This window comes from Rutidosis leptorrhynchoides, chromosome 4, assembly GCF_046630445.1.
Source record: "Rutidosis leptorrhynchoides isolate AG116_Rl617_1_P2 chromosome 4, CSIRO_AGI_Rlap_v1, whole genome shotgun sequence".
NCBI classification, from domain to species: domain Eukaryota; kingdom Viridiplantae; phylum Streptophyta; class Magnoliopsida; order Asterales; family Asteraceae; genus Rutidosis; species Rutidosis leptorrhynchoides.
In genome coordinates, this window is record NC_092336.1 from 380,885,461 (window position 1) to 380,903,648 (window position 18,188).

General features: G+C 33.4%; 1 protein-coding gene across 1 annotated transcript; it reads right to left on the reverse strand.

Moving 5' to 3' along the window:
* Nucleotides 1-16,683: 16,683 nt before the first annotated feature.
* LOC139841865 (uncharacterized) lies at nucleotides 16,684-17,820 on the reverse strand. Its single transcript, XM_071832058.1, has 5 exons — nucleotides 17,767-17,820; nucleotides 17,592-17,681; nucleotides 17,265-17,301; nucleotides 16,977-17,197; nucleotides 16,684-16,896 (listed from the first exon to the last, which is right to left on the reverse strand). Exons 1-5 carry the CDS (start codon nucleotides 17,818-17,820, stop codon nucleotides 16,684-16,686), a joined length of 615 nt encoding a protein of 204 aa, XP_071688159.1.
* Between the last annotated feature and the right edge of the window lie 368 nt (nucleotides 17,821-18,188).

The window sequence follows — 18,188 nt, forward strand, 5'->3', positions numbered from 1 at the left end:
ACTTACTATTGATGACAAACTCCACTTTGTGGAAGAGCCTGTTGAAATCATGGAAAAAGAAGTCAAGGAGTTGAAACACAATAGGATTCCGATCATTCGAGTTCGATGGAATTCCAAACGAGGACCTGAGTTTACTTGGGAACGAGAGGACCGCATGAGGCAGAAGTATCCTCACCTTTTCCCACCTCCTCCATCACCTTCAGATTCAGCTTAAAATTTCGGGACGAAATTTTCTTTAACAGGTGGGTAATGTAACGACCCTGGTTTTTCCAACGTTATTTATTAATAATTATTATTATTAATACATGTGATTAAACGAATGTATATAATTACATTTACATGTTGCCATGAATGCCCGTACTTGACTTTTAAGAGCCCGAAACGTCCCTGCGACACACGAAACTTCACGAATAATATTTTTGGAATATTATTTACATTCATGATTATTTATTATTAATCATTTTAATTAATCAAGGTTAGTGATTAATTACTTGGGCTTTAATTATTTCAATTGCATCTTTAATTAAACTTGGACCTTTAATTAATGGACTTGGACTAGTAAGCCCACCCTACACTTAAATGGACTTGTAAGCCCATTCTAGTAAGCTAGTTTATGTTAAGTATAATCAAGGTTTAATTAGGCTAATTTAGAGACAAAGATGTCTCAAGCATGCAAGCCATATTTTAACTTATTACCCATTTGAGCTCACACATACTCCCCATGCACAAAATATCAAAGTTGACTTGCCCTTTATTCCCCCCTCTAGGCCAATCGGCTGTTGGTGTGTGTATATGTGCACATTTCAACTTCTTATGCTACTTACTTGGTCCATAAACTCATTTCTCACTTTACCCTTCACTTGACACAAGTTTTTATCTCAACTTTCTTTAGTTTTTGTAAGTAATAAACTCAAGAACATCTTCTTTTTCTTCTTCTAATTCGTGGCTAATCATCATCCTTAATGTCAATCTTGTTATGTTTAAATGTTACTAGAATACCACCTTCATGGTTGGTTTAGGCTTATCATTCATTTTCTTTATTTTGTATGTTGTTTAAATTACTTTTTGTTAGTTGTTTACTACACACTTGAACAAGAACATGAAACCAACATGAGCTTACACTTTGGTGCAAGTATCATGGATCCAACACTTGGTTGTGATCTTTCTTAGTGTTCATGAACTTGTTCATAAGTTTACTTATATTTCTAGATCTAAGCTTTGGCTTAGTATCTCTTTAAGAAGTAAAAATCAATTTGTAAAGTTCTTATTTACTTTGTAACTAGTTGTATTTACTTTATTTTTACTTACATGTAACCTTGGTCATGATTACTAGTTAATCTTGATCTTATATTTCTTGGATCTAACTTGTTAGTTCAAGAACAACACTTTAAACTCTCTAATTTATAACTTCATGTATATATACTAGATCTAAACTCTCTACTTTAAGATCTTGACTAAATTCGTTTAAATCCAAGTTTATTTGTTGTTATTTCTTTTTATTACAAGTAATTGTGTTAAAACTAAGATTTTGGTGTAACCTTGGTTCATCAAGTTCCATACAACTCTTAGATGCGTTGTGATTTATATCTTGGTTTCTCACAAGTTTTATGATGGTAAAATCTTGGCCGAAAGGTTGCTCAAGTGTCATGAGTTGCACCCTTGATGCATATACGCTACAAGGACGAGAACCGTGACGAGTAATAAGTGCCAAGAAAACTACCTGAACAGAAAGTTTGCTGTTTCCTGAGACCTGATCAGAAACCTAGGCTGTTACAAATTTGATTTTCATATTATTCGGTTCGAGTAGATCACTTTTCGTTTAGGCCTTGTCTTAATACGAGTTACGGTTTAGGATCTATGGCCTTCCGAAACTCACTATACCCTTTTAACGTTGTGCTGAAATTTCAGACCTACTCGCACATAATCCGTCACTACGGACAAACGAAGACGAGTTAGCTTCTGAAAATTTAACCACAACTAGACAACTCACTTATGGAGCCGTGGCCTCTGGCCTAGTGTCATTTGAGTTAGTATAGAGGTCATAGCTGCTGTCCGAAAACAGCCTATGGTTTAGACCTTTGTTCTTACTTCAAACTTAACTTAACTTTCTATATACGATGATGATGATGAGACCCAACGACCTTGTAACTTAATTTAAGGACTTACATTTAGACAACCTACTGACCTATTGACCTTTAACATATAGGCTAAGGACTTGACCGGAACAACAACACACAGCTTACTTACTTGCTTACCCGAGACTACTTATCATTGTGAGTTATATCATTCCCTTTTTACTTTAACTTATTTTGGGAACTGAGAATACATGCGGATTTTATGTTTTACATACTAGGCACGAGTACTTAAACTTATATATGTGTGGGTTATACAACGTCATAAACATTCCCTTTAGCTCGGTAACGTTTAATCATTGGTTTTTGAACCATGAACGCGAATCTTAGATATGGATCCATAGGGTTTGACATCCCCACTCGGGCTAGTAGCGCTAGCATTTAACGGGTGTTTAATACTTCGAGGTTATACGCACTTGCCAAGTGCACTTTAAGGGGGTACATTAAACGTTAAGTTAGTTACCGGGTGCCCACGGCTAAGCATATACTTTTACATACTTTTGAACGCTCGTTGTAGCACTGAAATCTCGTGGCCTACTTACATTACTGTTATACTTAAACTATAGCTCACCAACCTTTGTGTTGACCTTTTTAAGCATGTATTTCTCAGGTGCTTGAAGTCGCTTCCGCTATCTTACTAGTCGTGCTGTAGAACCCGCTGCTTAGAGTTGTTATCGCATGACTACTTATCTTGCATTCAAACTTATTTACTTTTGAAACTCTGTTATGTAACGACCTTTGTGGTCACGTACACTTATTTAATGCTTCTACTTAGTGAAGCATACTTTTGGATTGTAAAACATTTGACGTTTGTTATGACGTCACTTTTATTAATGAATGCAACTTCTGTTTTGAAAACGCATATAGTACTTAACCTTGTAATGATCCTGTTGATGATGGTCCGTACATGATGATTTAGTACGGGGCGTCACATTCATCATATGAGATGATGAAGACTTGATCTTTATCATCACAACAATCACAAAAAGGTTCCAAGTAAGTGAGATCTACAATAATAACTTAGATGTTAAGTATTAAGAAAACCCTAAGCTAGAAAGCTTGGATCTTTACAAGATTAATGAGACCATAAGCTAGAAAGCTAAGATCTAGTAAAAGTAATGAGGCTATAAGCTAAAAAGCTAAGATCTTTAACAAAATAATGAAACCCTAAGCTAGAAAGCTTGGATCTTTAATGTTCTTGAAGATCCTTAAAGCAAAAGACTAGATCTTCAAGTTACATGAAGATCATAAACACAAGTTTTGATCTTTATAACAAAATAAAGAAATCATAAGCTAGAAAACCTAGATCTAACAAGTAAATGAAGATTCAAAGCTAAAAAGCTTGAATCTTTCATGTTCTTGAAGGATTCAAACCTAAGTTTCAATCTACAAGATATAACAAGATCAAAAAGCTAAAAAGCTAGATCCTTTAATGATGATGATGATGTCGACTTTGAGAAGAGAAGAAGAAGAAGAAGAAGAAGAAGAAAATTTAAAACTTACACTTTTTGAGTGAGAAAGACTAGAGAGAGAATTAGAGAGTAAGTGTGTGTAATTTGTGAATGAGATCAAGTGTAAAATGGGTGAGGTTTGTGTGGTATTTATAGGGAAAAATGGGGAGGGAGGCCGTAGGTTTATGCGGGACAAGGTGGGGGACAACTTTTAGTTTTTAGTTAATGGTGGTCTAAAGTTGGTGCTTATGTTGAGATCCGATGCAACATTAGTGATAATAGTGAACAAAAATGCTAGTATGTTGGCTCTTATAAATGGGTATTTATCTTACATATAAATGGGTCATAATCCATTAATAATTGTGCTAATTAAATAGTCCACTAGCTAGAGTAGGGTGGGCTAAAGTCCAACATGGTAGAAGGTCCAACAAGACTAACTAGTGTGTTCTAGTAAATTACTAAGCGTAATTAAGCATCCAATAACCCAAATAATTGTTATTAGAAAGTAACAATTAGTATTACGTAGTCATAATTTTCCAATTATGACCAAAGTTAAACGTGTACCAAGTACATAGCTCGTTTCAAACGTCAAGTGGCACCAACGGTCGTAAAAGCCATTCGGGGATCAAGTTAAGTAACCTACGTACCTAATGACACATTTTAATATATAAACGAAAGTAATCCACATGTAGTAACATCCCAGAGTATAATATAGCTCAGTACGCACAAATACGCAGTTTCGTGAAAGTAATACGCACAAATATAAGTCGAAAAAGTCGGGTCGTTACAATGAAAAAAATCATACATGACAACAATAATTTCAATGGTAGATTAAACCTAAAAACACCGGAATGGTTTTTTTTTTGTAGATTAAACCTAAAAACACTATACGAATACAAAAATCGACGCGTGTTCTTTCATTACCTGTAATTGATCTTCGATTTGCCATCAGATCAACCAATTCAAAATCAATTACGTCTCCTTTATTCTTCTGATTTGACAAAAATGAAATTATCACTGGCTTTAGAACTCAATAAAGACCTCAATTTCTATGGCTGTTAGATATATGGGTAAAAGAATCAAAGCCATTAAACAGAAGAAGCAATCACAAAATCAACATTCTCAATCTCTTCAAATAGGAAGAGAGAAAAAATTCAAGAAGAATAAGAAGAAGGCGAATCAGATCTGATATGGAGAATGGGAGGAAGGGAGGTGTGGTATAGGTGGAAGGTATGGTTGGAAGGCATAGTGGATGTCCAATCAGTGAGACTTCTTCCGGTTTTTCTTTCCCTCCTTTTTATTTATTTATTTATTTATTTTTTTACTTAAAAGCCCAAAATAGTTGTGTGTGAAAGTTGTGATGACCCGGATTTTTCCAACTACTTGATTATAATATTTACATGATTTAATAATTCCAACTTGATAAGCAATGAATTTTAATAAGTCTTGAACCTCCGAAAAGAATTTATATAAGCAGTTGACCACCCTTTTATTCCTACGATTCACGAACGTCATAACTTGTATTAATTATATATATGTGTGTATATATATATATATTTAACTTCAAAATATGATAATTAAATATCTCATTAAGTATATTAAGAAAGTATTATATATATATATATATATATATATATATATATATATTTTCATACTACTAATTTAAAGAGTTTTCGAACAATATATATGTTATTATTTAAACGACGTAATTAACTTATGTTAAAATGTATTTACATACAATATATTACGAGTGTAAATGCATCCTTAAAAGTATTGAATACACTTTATAATATAAAAATACATATAAAGGATAGTTATACTCATATTTTCGTTCAATTTCCTCAAGAATTCTACTCATATTCATACGTTATTTTTACCCGTATTATACACAGCTTCTAGAAGTATTAACTAATGGTATATACCAATAGAAATCTGCAATTATTTGTGTAATAGGTCATCCATGACCTAATCAATTTAATATGTCATCCGTGACTTAATACATTTTAACTTATCTTAGATATTTTCACTAAAAACCAATTTTTCAAGCCTATAAATAAGCATCATTTCTACCTCATTTTTACACATTCATTTTCTAAATTTTACTTCCAATTTTCACACACACTTGCAAGAACTCTCTCAAGTTTTGTTCTACTACTTCTTTTCAGAAACTTTACATTCTAAACTTGAGGTAAAAACTCTACTTCAACTCTTGTTCAATTCATATATTTATAGCTATCTATATAAGAGTTTATAAACTAGAACATAGTTTTGTTGATTCTAAACTTATTTGAAAAACTAATCAAATCTTTCTAACTTAACTCTAATAACACTTATTTATATGTATTATGATGTTATATTAAGTTAATATAAGAACTTATAACTTGTACATATGAAGAACACCTTGAAACTTAACATATATCGTTTAATCTCCATTCGGTAAAAAGCAGACTGTTTTGGGTTGGGAATTAGAAACCTATCTTAGACTTTGAGTTCGAGGAAAAGACTTTGGAGATATGTTAATATTTTTAAATAAGACTTCCAATATTTTTTTCATGATTTTAGACAAAGTGGAAGTATTTTATCGAAAATCATATATTGGGTGGATGTTGGGATTTTTCCAAATCTGTCCACCGACACAAAAAGAGGGTAAAGCTCTAAATATTACTACTTGGGCTGAACTTTTCGAATTGGTTTTGTAAAATTTACTTCCTAAGGAATTCATAGCACTTTGATTCACTTTAGACGGAGTAGAAATGAATATTTGGCGAGAAAAACAAAATCTGCTAAAATTAACATTATATGGACAAAATGTATAATATAAAATCTATACTAACCTTATCCTAGCTAACTTATCCTATATCCTACATGTATTTATGCATGTCTTGATCCCTTCCTAGTAGAAATACAATTTATAATAGTCGGGGTTAATTCTATGACAATATATTATAGTCTTAATAAAAATCGTAAGACACCATATATATATATATATATATATATATATATATATATATATATATATATATATATATATATATATATATATATATATATATATGACTTGATATCCATAGACACGTATACAATATTTTGACATATCATGTTGACATCATCTATATATATTATTTAGAATAACCCATAAGACACTATATGCGGTAATGCTCGAGTTAGCATATAATGGGTCGAGGTTGATTCTAAAATAATATATATACCATGGGTTGTGATCGAGTCTGAGACATGTATACAATGGGTCGTGGGGTGATTCAGACAATATACATATTATGTGTCTTAATTATATTAAGACAATATATAATAGAGTTAGTTAATTCTAACACGATATACATATTTATATATATATACATATATATTATTGGACTATGGGACTATTGGACTATCGGACTGTTGGACAATATTTGGACTACTAACAAAGGACTACTAACATAAAAATGATAAAAATTATTATATAAGTATTCTATAAACTTGAATTGTTATTTTAATCATATGTGGTATTTTCTTCTGAAACATTATTATTATTATAGGTTCGTGAATCCATGGACGACTCCATATTTTTAATAAGTTAAAAACTTATTGTTAATATACTTTTACTACCGTGACTATATAGTCCCATTTTTAAACTCTAAAAATATTTTGGGATGAGAATACATGCATTTTATGTTTTACGCCATGGACACAAGTACTTAAAATATATTCTACGTTGAGTTATACCACCTTGCATATCTTCCCTAATAGCTTGGTAACTAATATTTACATGTTGTAAGAACATGTAAGCGCGAATCCTATTGATAGATCTATCGGGTTTGACAACCCCAACCGGGCTAGTCGCTCTAGTATCGTAAACGGTTGCATAGTACTTCGTTTTACTATACTTGGTATAGTGTAGGGAGATTTCATAATAAAGGGAATATGCTACATTAATGGTTAAGTATGGTTACCGAAGTGCTCAACAACTTATAGAATATCTCTATTGAAATGTTTGTAACTATGAAATCTTGTGGTATATATTTATATCGATGCTAGCTTTAAACCTATATATCTTACCAACCTTTGTGTTGACTGTTTAAGCATGTTTATTCTCATGTCCTTAAGAAAGTCTTCCGCTGTTGCATTATCTGAGCAAGCTGTGCATGGAGTCTCATGCTTTTGTTTAAATGAAGTGTTGCATTCAATAAAACCTTTGTCATGTATTATATTCGACTGTTATGTCACGTGTGTAGTTTTTGAAAAACGATGTATTATGGGGATTATTCCTTAAATAATCACCCAATTGTTTAAAACATGCATTATGTATAATAATGGTGTGCTTTTTATGAAACGATTGCAATATTTTCTAAATCGTATCATATAGAGGTCAAATACCTCGCTATGGGACCAATGAATAACGTACTGCGTATATAGTAATATGGACGGGTCGTTTCTGTTGGCATCAGAGCAGAGGTCTTAGCGAACCAGAAATTGCATTAGTGTGTCTGACCGGTATTTATTAGGATGCATTAGTGAGTCTGGACTTTGACCGAACTTGTTTTTGAAAACCATTACTTAACATTTTTGGTCGAAAATTGAATATTTTAACATGAAAATATTATGTGGTATATCACTAATGTGGTAGTTAATGTGTGATAGATGTCTACTTCTAGCACCAATCTCATTATCACATTCAGCGACTCTGAAGTTGAATCTCCAGCAAAAGTACCAATCATCAACTTATCTGATAACGATGAAGGCCCGAGGGAAGGTGTATCAATCATCTATATAAATGATGATGATGATTACCTGGAGTCGGATGCATTTTGGGAAGTTTCACAATTTTCGAAAGAACGGGAAGTGAAAGAACCTGAAAACAATGCTGATGAGGAAGTAAAAGAGATTACTGAGAAAGAATTTAAAAAGGAAAAGGAACCTGTAGTCACCAAACCAGATTTTCCAAATCTGGAAATTAATAAAGCAATTGTTGTACAAAGTTCTCATGACATTACTACCCCTAGCCACCCTTATCTTACCAACTCTATTGAGGTATCAAGTACCTCAGAACCCCGACCAAGATATAAACTTACCGCTCGAATAAGCGTTATGCCAGTACCTGATAACAAGAGGCCTCATCATTTTTAAAACCATTTCCGCTACAACATCACTTCACGCATTGTATAATATTATTTAGTGTGCTTTACTTTATCCTACATATGTTTTATGTAAAATAAACTTATGTGAATAAGTGGTATTGTATCGTTGTACCATAATGCATTGAAGAATAAAGCATGAAATGATAGTGCATAAGCTTTTCATAGTAGAATATTATTTGGATCGCAGTAGTTAATTGTTGTACTAAGCTATTAAGTATGAACTTTAACGGGTAGGTAATACCCTATAAAAAATTATAAAATGCTAATAAGAAGAAAATGCTTTTATAATAATTGGTTCATATTATTAATATGCCACGATGTACCATTAATTACTCGCTACATCTATAATATTCTATGTGATTAATTATCTTATATGTTTATTTAAGAAACTTGGCTCGATTGAACCGAATGAAGGAACAAGAAATTGAGGAGCTTATCAACCAACGCATAAACGACCGAATGCTTTGGGTCGAAGCAGCAAGGGCAGCAGCAAACAACACAAACCCTTGTGTTGGATGCTCATATAAAGCATTTCAAGGTTGCAAACCTTCATCATTCAGCGGAACAGAAGGACCAGTCGGTTTAACCCGATGGTTCGAAAGGCTGGAGTCCGTATTTAAAATTAGTGGTTGTGTGGAAGGGGATAAAACTATGTAAAAGCTGTAGGGGGCGATGAAGCATATGATACTCCTTGGGAGGAGTTGAAACATATGCTAATCAACGAATACTGCCCAAGGAACGAGGTTAGGAAGCTGGAAGCCGAGTTACGAAATCTGAAAGTTGTCAGCACGGAACTTACCAACTATAACAGGCGATTCATGTAATTAGCCTTGTTATGTCCTGAGTTGGTACCAACTGAAGAGCGAAAGATTGAATTGTACAAAGATGGCCTGCCAAAACACATCAAGGCCAATGTTACAGCATCCAAACCCAAGACAATTCATGAAGCTATCACCATGGCAAACGAGCTAATGGATCAGATCATCCGGGATAAGAATGCATCAAATACCAATGCCAAGGTATCAGATAACAAAAGAAAGTGGGATGGAAACCGTGATCGAGGTCACCAACAATAATCTCTTAAGAATAAAGAAACCACGCAAGGTGCGGGTAGTGGTTCAAGCTCAGGTTACAAAGGATGAAATCCTTTATGTAACAGATGCCACAAACACCACTCTGGTTTTTGTAATGTGGTGTGCAGTAAATGTGATCGAAGGGGTCATCTTGCTGAAGATTGTAGGGTTTCTGTTACAAATACAAATGGCACCAAGACTCCTGCCACCAATGCAAATAGAACTGCCCTGACTACTGTTACTTGTTACGGGTGTGGGAAACAGGGTCATATTAAAAGCCAGTGTCCGAATCCAGAGAAGAATAACGGACCTGCACGTGGAAGAGCATTTATTATTAATGATAGAGAGGCATGTGAAGACCCGGAGCTTGTTACGGGTACGTTTACCATTAATAACTTATCATCATCTATTATATTTGATATTGGTGCCGATAGAAGTTACATATGTAAAGACTTTTACGCTAAATTGAATTGTTCATCATTACCTCTAGATGCTAAGTACATGATTGAGTTAGCTAATGGTAAACTAATGAAAGCCGATAAAATTTGCCGTGATTGTAAAATAAATTTAGCCGGAGAAACGTTTAAAATTGATTTGATACCCGTAGAATTAGGAAGTTTTGATGTAATAGTCGGCATGGACTGGATGTCCAAAATAGGAGCTGAAGTTGTGTGTACTAAGAAGGAAATTTACATTCCTCGTAAGTATAAAATGTCAGTAATGATTTACGAAGATAAGGTTAAGTCAAAGCTAAAACTCATTAGCTGATTGAAAACCCAAAAGTTCTTGAAGAAAGGATGCTATGCTATCTTAGTACATGTTAATAAAGTCAAAATGAATGAGAATGAGAAGAGCATCAACGATGTTCCTGTGGTAAGATAATTCCCCGAAGTGTTTCCGGAAGAATTACCAGGATTTCCTCCGCATAGATCTGTAGAATTTCAAATAGATCTAGTACCGGGAGCTGCACCGGTGGCTCGTGCTCCGTATAGACTCGCACCATCAGAAATGAAAGAACTACAAAGCCGTTGCAAGAATTACTAGATCGTGGATTTATTCTACCGAGTACTTCACCGTGGGGAGCTCCCATTTTATTTGTCAAGAAGAAAGATGGATCCTTCTGAATGTGTATAAATTACCGCGAATTAAACAAGTTAACTATCAAGAATCGGTACCCATTACCGAGAATTGATGACTTGTTTGATCAGCTGCAAGGATTACGTGTTTACTCCAAAATCGATCTAAGATCGGGTTATCATCAGTTGCGTGTCAAAGAAGAAGATATTCCGAAAACCGCATTTCAGACACGCTACGGTCATTATGAATTTTTAGTCATGCCGTTCGGGCTGACAAACGCACCAGCTGTATTCATGGACCTCATAAATCGGGTATGCAGTCTGTATTTGGATAAGTTTGTTATCGTCTTTATTGATGATATTCTTATTTATTCCAAAAATGAACAAGAACATGAACAACATTTAAGGTTGGTGCTAGAACTGTTAAAGAAAGAACAGTTATACGCAAAGTTTTCCAAATGCGTCTTTTAGCTGAAGGAAGTACAGTTCCTTGGTCACATTGTCAGCAGTGAAGGAATTCAGGTTGATCCAGTCAAGATTGAAGCCATTGAAAAGTGGGAGACCCCAAAGATTCCAATGCAGATATGCCAATTTTTGGGTCTTGGTGGCTATTACAGAAGGTTTATTCAAGATTTTTTCCGGATAGCCAAACCATTGACGACATTAACACACAAAGGGAAGAAGTACAAATGGACTTCTGAGCAGGAAGTCGCATTTCAATTATTGAAGAAGAAGTTGACTACATAGCCTATTCTATCGTTACCTGAAGGAAACGATGATTTTGTAATTTATTGTGACGCTTCGCGACAGGTTTTGGTTGTGTCCTCATGCAACGAAAGAAGGTTATTGCATATGCATCCCGACAACTGAAGATTCATGAACAAAATTATACGACTCATGATCTAGAATTAGGAGCAGTGGTGTTTGCATTAAAGATTTGGAGACATTACTTGTACGGGGTTAAATGTACTGTGTATACTGACCATAAAAGCCTTCAACATATCTTCAACCAAAAACAACTAAACATGAGGCAGCGTAGGTGGGTTGCGCTGATAAACGACTATGATTGTGAAATTCGCTATCATCCCGGGAAAGCAAATGTAGTAGCAGATGCTTTAAGCAGGAAGGAAATAGAGCCGATTCGAGTACGAGCAATGAATATGAAGATTCGTACGAATCTCACTACCCAAATTAAGGAGGCTCAACAAGGAGCTCTTTCTGAAGAAAACTTTGGAAATGAGATGCTTAAAGGGTTAGATAAACAGCTTGTTACACGGGAAAATGGAACCCGATACTTTGCTGGACGCATTTGGGTTCCAATGTTTAAAGGATTAAGAAAATTGGTTTTGGATGAGGCACATAAGATGAGATACTCGATACATCCATGAGCTAGAAAGATGTATCAATATCTAAAAGCACACCTTTGGTGGCCGAATTTGAAGGCTGACATTGCAACATACATTGGAGAATGTTTGACTTGGTCCAAAGTCAAGGCAGAACATCAGAAACCATCAGGTTTGCTTCAACAACCAGAAATGCCGGAATGGAAATGGGAATGTATTACTATGGATTTCATCACGAAGCTACCAAATACTGCATGGGGTTATGACACCATTTGGGTAATTGTCGATCATCTCACCAAATCTGCACATTTCCTACCTATGAAGGAAATGGATAAGATGAAGAAATTGGTACGATTATACATGAAGGAAGTTGTTTCAAGACATGGAGTACCTATCTCCATTATATCCGATGCGATAGTAGGTTTACGTCAAGGTTTTGGAAATCACTACATGAAGCTCTAGGGACTCGTCTGGATATGAGCACTGCATATCATCCTCAAACTGATGGGCAAAGCGAAAGGACCATTCAGACTCTTGAAGACATGCTTAGAGCATGTGTGATCGATTTCGAAAACGGATGGGATAAATATTTACCATTGGCAGAATTATCGTATAAAAACGGTTATCATACGAGTATTAATGCTGAACCATTCGAAGCACTTTATGGAAGAAAGTGTAGATCCCCTCTCTGTTGGAACGAAGTAGGTGACAGACAACTGACTGGTCCCGAGATCATACAGGAGACTACTAAAAGATTGTGCAAATCAAGGAGAGATTGAAGACCGCCTAAAGTCGTCAAAAGAGCTATGCTGATGTTCAAAGGAAGCCATTAGAATTTCAGGTTGATGACATGGTTATGTTAAAGGTGTCACCTTGGAAAGGTGTGATACGCTTTGGTAAGAGGGGTAAACTGAACCCAAGATACGTAGGACCATTCAAGATCATCGAACGTATTGGACCGGTGGCTTATCGACTTAAGCTACCACAACAACTTACTGGAGTACACAATACCTTTCACGTCTCGAACCTAAGAAAATGCCTTGCAAAAGAAGACCTCACTGTTCCTCTTGAAGAAATCCAAATTGACGAGAAACTGCATTTTATGGAAGAGCCTGTCGAAATCATGGACCGTGAAGTCAAACAGCTCAAGTAAAGCAACATACCTATAGTTAGGGTTCGTTGAAATGCTTGAAGAGGTCCCGAGTTCACTTGGGAAAGAGAGAACCAGATGAAACAAAGTATCCACATATGTTTACAAACTTCGGGACGAAATTTCTTTAACGGGTAGGTACTGTGATGACCCAGATTTTTCTGACTACTTGATTATACTATTTACATGATTTAATAATTCCGACTTGATAAGCAATGAATTTTAATAAGTCTTGAACCTCCGAAAAGAATTTTATATAAGCAGTTGACCACCTTTTATTCCTACGATTCACGAACGTCATAACTTGTATTAATTATATATATGTGTGTGTATATATATTTAACTTCAAAATATGATAATTAAATATTTCATTAAGTATATTAACAAAGTATTATATATATATTTTCATACTACTAATTTAAAGAGTTTTCGAACAATATATATATATTACTATTTAAACGACGTAATTAACTTATGTTAAAATGTATTTACATATAATGTATTACGAGTGTAAATACATCTTTAAAAGTATTGAATACACTTTATAATATACAAATACATATAAAGGATAGCTATACTCGTATTTCCATTCAATTTCCTCAAGAATTCTACTCATATTCATACGTTATTTTTACCCGTATTATACACAGCTTCTAGAAGTATTAACTATTGGTATATACCAATAGAAATCTGCAATTATTTGTGTAATAGGTCATCCATGACCTAATGAATTTAATATGTCATCCATGACTTAATACATTTTAACTTATCTTAGATATTTTCACTAAAAACCAATTTTTCAAGCCTATAAATAAGCACCATTTCTACCTCATTTTTACACATTCATTTTTTAAATTTTACTTCTAATTTTCACACACACTTGCAAGAACTCTCTCAAGTTTTGTTCTACTACTTCTTTCCAGCAATTTTACATTCTAAACTTGAGGTAAAAACTCTACTTCAACTCTTGTTCAATTCATATGTTTATAGCTATCTATATAAGAGTTTATAAACTAGAACATAGTTTAGTTGATTCTAAACTTATTTGAAAAACTAATCTAATCTTTCTAACTTAACTCTAATAACACTTATTTATATGTATTATGATGTTATATTAAAGTAATATAAGAACTTATAACTTGTACATATGAAGAACACCTTGAAACTTAACATATACCGTTTAATCTCCATTCGGTAAAAAGCGGGCTGTTTTGGGTTGGGAATTAAAAATCTATCTTGGACTTTGAGTTAGAGGCTAAGACTTTGGAAATATGTTAATATATGTAAATAAGACTTCCAGTATTTTTTCATGATTTTAGACAAAGTGGAAGTATTTTATCAAATATCATATATTGGGTGGATGTCGGGATTTTTTCAAATCTGTCCACCGACACAAAAAGAGGGTAAAGCTCTAAATATTACTACTTGGGCTGAACTTTTCGAATTGGTTTTGTAAAATTTACTTCCTAAGGAATTCATAGCACTTTGATTCACTTTAAACGGGGTTGAAATGAATATTTGGCGAGCAAAACAAAATCTGCTAAAATTAACTTTATATGGACGAAATTTATAATATAAAATCTATACTAACCTTATCCTAGCTAACTTATCCTATATCCTACATGTATTTATGCATGTCTTGATCCCTTCCTAGTAGAAATACAATTTATAATAGTCGGGGTTAATTCTATGACAATATATTATAGTCTTAATAAAAATCGTAAGACACTATATATATATATATATATATATATATATATATATATATATATATATATATATATATATATATATATATATATATATATATATGACTTGATATTCATAGACACGTATACAATGTTTTGACATATAATGTTGACATCATCTATATATATTATTTAGAATAACCCATAAGACACTATATGCGGTAATGTTTGAGTTAGCATATAATGGGTCGAGGTTGATTTTAAAATAATATATATACCATGGGTTGTGATCGAGTCTGAGACATGTATACAATGGGTCGTGGGGTGATTCAGACAATATACATATTATGTGTCTTAATTATATTAAGACAATATATAATAGTCACTACAACAAAAGTGTACATATAGGACACCCAAATTGGTCCCATAATGTCGCTTTATAGGACCTTTTGGCCTGATAGGACCAATAGGAGATGTGTACCAACTAAGGCGGTCGTATAAAGTATAGACGCAAAAAAGTGTCCTAAAAGGTAATAAGATTATGAAACCAATTATCGGGTCCTATAATATAATTAACGACCACACAGAAAAGTCCTTACAAGTACATATCGAGTGACCTTTATTTAGATTGAGACATACAAAAGGGTCCCAAAAGTAAAAGAATTTTACATTAGTACCAACAAAGGGGTCCTATTTAAGTTTTATATTTCTTAAGGACTAATAAAAATGGTCTCATTATTATGTTACTACTCAAATAAGAGTCCCATTATAAAAAAAAAATAATACATTAGTATCAATAAAAATTGTCCTAATGTATCGATATTCTTGTTTAGTACCAAGAAAAAATGTCCCAATATACACAAATGTTACTTTGATACCACATAATAGGGTCCTAATATAATGATTTTTAAGGTTAGTACCTTTAAAAAAAGTCCTAACATAAATTTGTTAAGCCTTAAAACCAAAAAATGAGTACTAATATATAATAAAATAGTAGTTTAGTACCACATACAGAGTCCTAATATAATGTTTTCAAGGTTGGTACCAGTAAAAAATTCCTAATACAAATGTATTTTTAAACAATATGGCGTCCTATGAAGTAAAAAAAAAATAGTATTAAAACCATAAAATGAGTCCTATCAAGTCATAGTAATTCCGAATAGGTGGATTCGAATATTCGGGTCTGGTTCGGGTTCTTTTACGATTCAGGTATTCGTATCAGTTTGATTATTTGGGCCCGGATCGGATGATTAGATCCATATATTCGGGCCTGATTTTTATTTTATTCAGATTTTAGACATCCAATTAATAATTTCTATTAAAAACAAATATAAAATGAAACATAATCATATTTTAATAAATTGTACTCATTAATTGAAAAACACCAAACATTAAAAATTCATAGATAATCCAGCATATCAATACTAAAATAACATTCGACAAAGAAAATATAAACAATGAAAAGCAACGAAGAACGTCTTCGATCAACACGTATCTTTATTAATTTAAGGATACCACCTGCAAATAAAAAATTCCTATATTTATAAGCATAAAAGTGCATGTTATAAATAAAAATTAATATTATCACAAATTTACGTAGACATACCGATATGAACGTAGAAGGTCACACAATAGTTACGCCTGTAGCGTCTTCAACTTTTTTAATCGCATCAAATGGCTTAACCACATCAACACCTTTTTAAGGACATGTTGAAGGCGTACCGCACACCAATCATCTCCAATCTCTACACCGCAAATTACCTCAGTTGGATCCACGCTCCTCAACCATCCTCTTCCTACCTTCTTGCTAGGGTTAAGTATATTGTGTACAAAAACCTCATCTCCGACCTAGAAATATGTATGCAAGAAGCAGTTATGAATGTTAAAGGTAAATATCAAACACATTAAGGTGTTAAATAAACAAATACCTTAAGACGTGGAGCTACATTGACTACAGTGAGGCCATGTGTTGTGATATCTTCAGCATCTGAACCATTCTTACTTGCCAACTGTTCTTTCAGATGTACATTTTCTTCAGTAAGTTCTTTGTTCTCTGACTTGAGTTGAATGTTCTCCATATGAACAGCATTACGACTTGGTAATTTACCCCAAAGATCAGAAGCTCGAACACCTAATCCATACAAATCCGCTGCACCATATTTATTGTTACCCATAACTTTGGAAAAAAACATCTAGTCCAGGCTTATGAGTTGAACCTTCAGGCAGTGTTTTAGTTAGCTCATCCATGTTTTCCTGTATTAATTGAGATAAGACAAGGGTTATATACATAATAAGATCAATCCCTACTAACATGTGTGATCAGTGTGACAATGGCCATGACGTGCTAATTAACTGTAATATACGGAATAAGATATATCCATACAAACAAGTCTCATCATGGCCATGACGTGATAATTACAGTTGCACACAACCAGTCGGATATATATATATATATATATATATATATATATATATATATATATATATATATATATATATATATATATATATATAATGCAATCTGAATTAAGATTAATACTTACAATTGCGGTTTTAGCTGCATCACTTTCAGTATCGCCTCCTTTCGAAAAACATCTTCGAAACATAGCCAATTCGATTTGGAGATTTTCCCTCTTTAGCATGTTAAAATAATAAAAAAAAATAAGTACAAACAATTGATATCTTAATACTATAGTAATAATTGCCCCTCAAAATTACCTTTATCTCCGCACGTATACATGCATAACTCTTTTTACCGGTCAGCTGCACCATTTCCTTTTGACCCGATTTTCTCTATTTTTTCTGACTTAGCTCTTGAAATAGAAATTGTAAATATCGTATTATGTAGCAACTAATATTATTAGCTTGTGAATTTTTTTTTCCCATACCTTAATCCTTTCATTATTCCAATAAGTTACAAGTAGCTTCCAATGATCTCTCTCTGCATTTTTGGAGGCCTTGATTTTATTTGCTTCTTAAATGATTTAGTCAAAGCTTGTAGTTTTTCTTTGTTCTCTGCCATCGTCTTTCGTCTTAGTTGTTCATACTTAGGTGTATTTGACACTGACATAACATGTTGTCTTTGTTTGCTGTTCTTTTATATTGTAAAAATCTAAAACGAAGTATAGAACAATAATCAA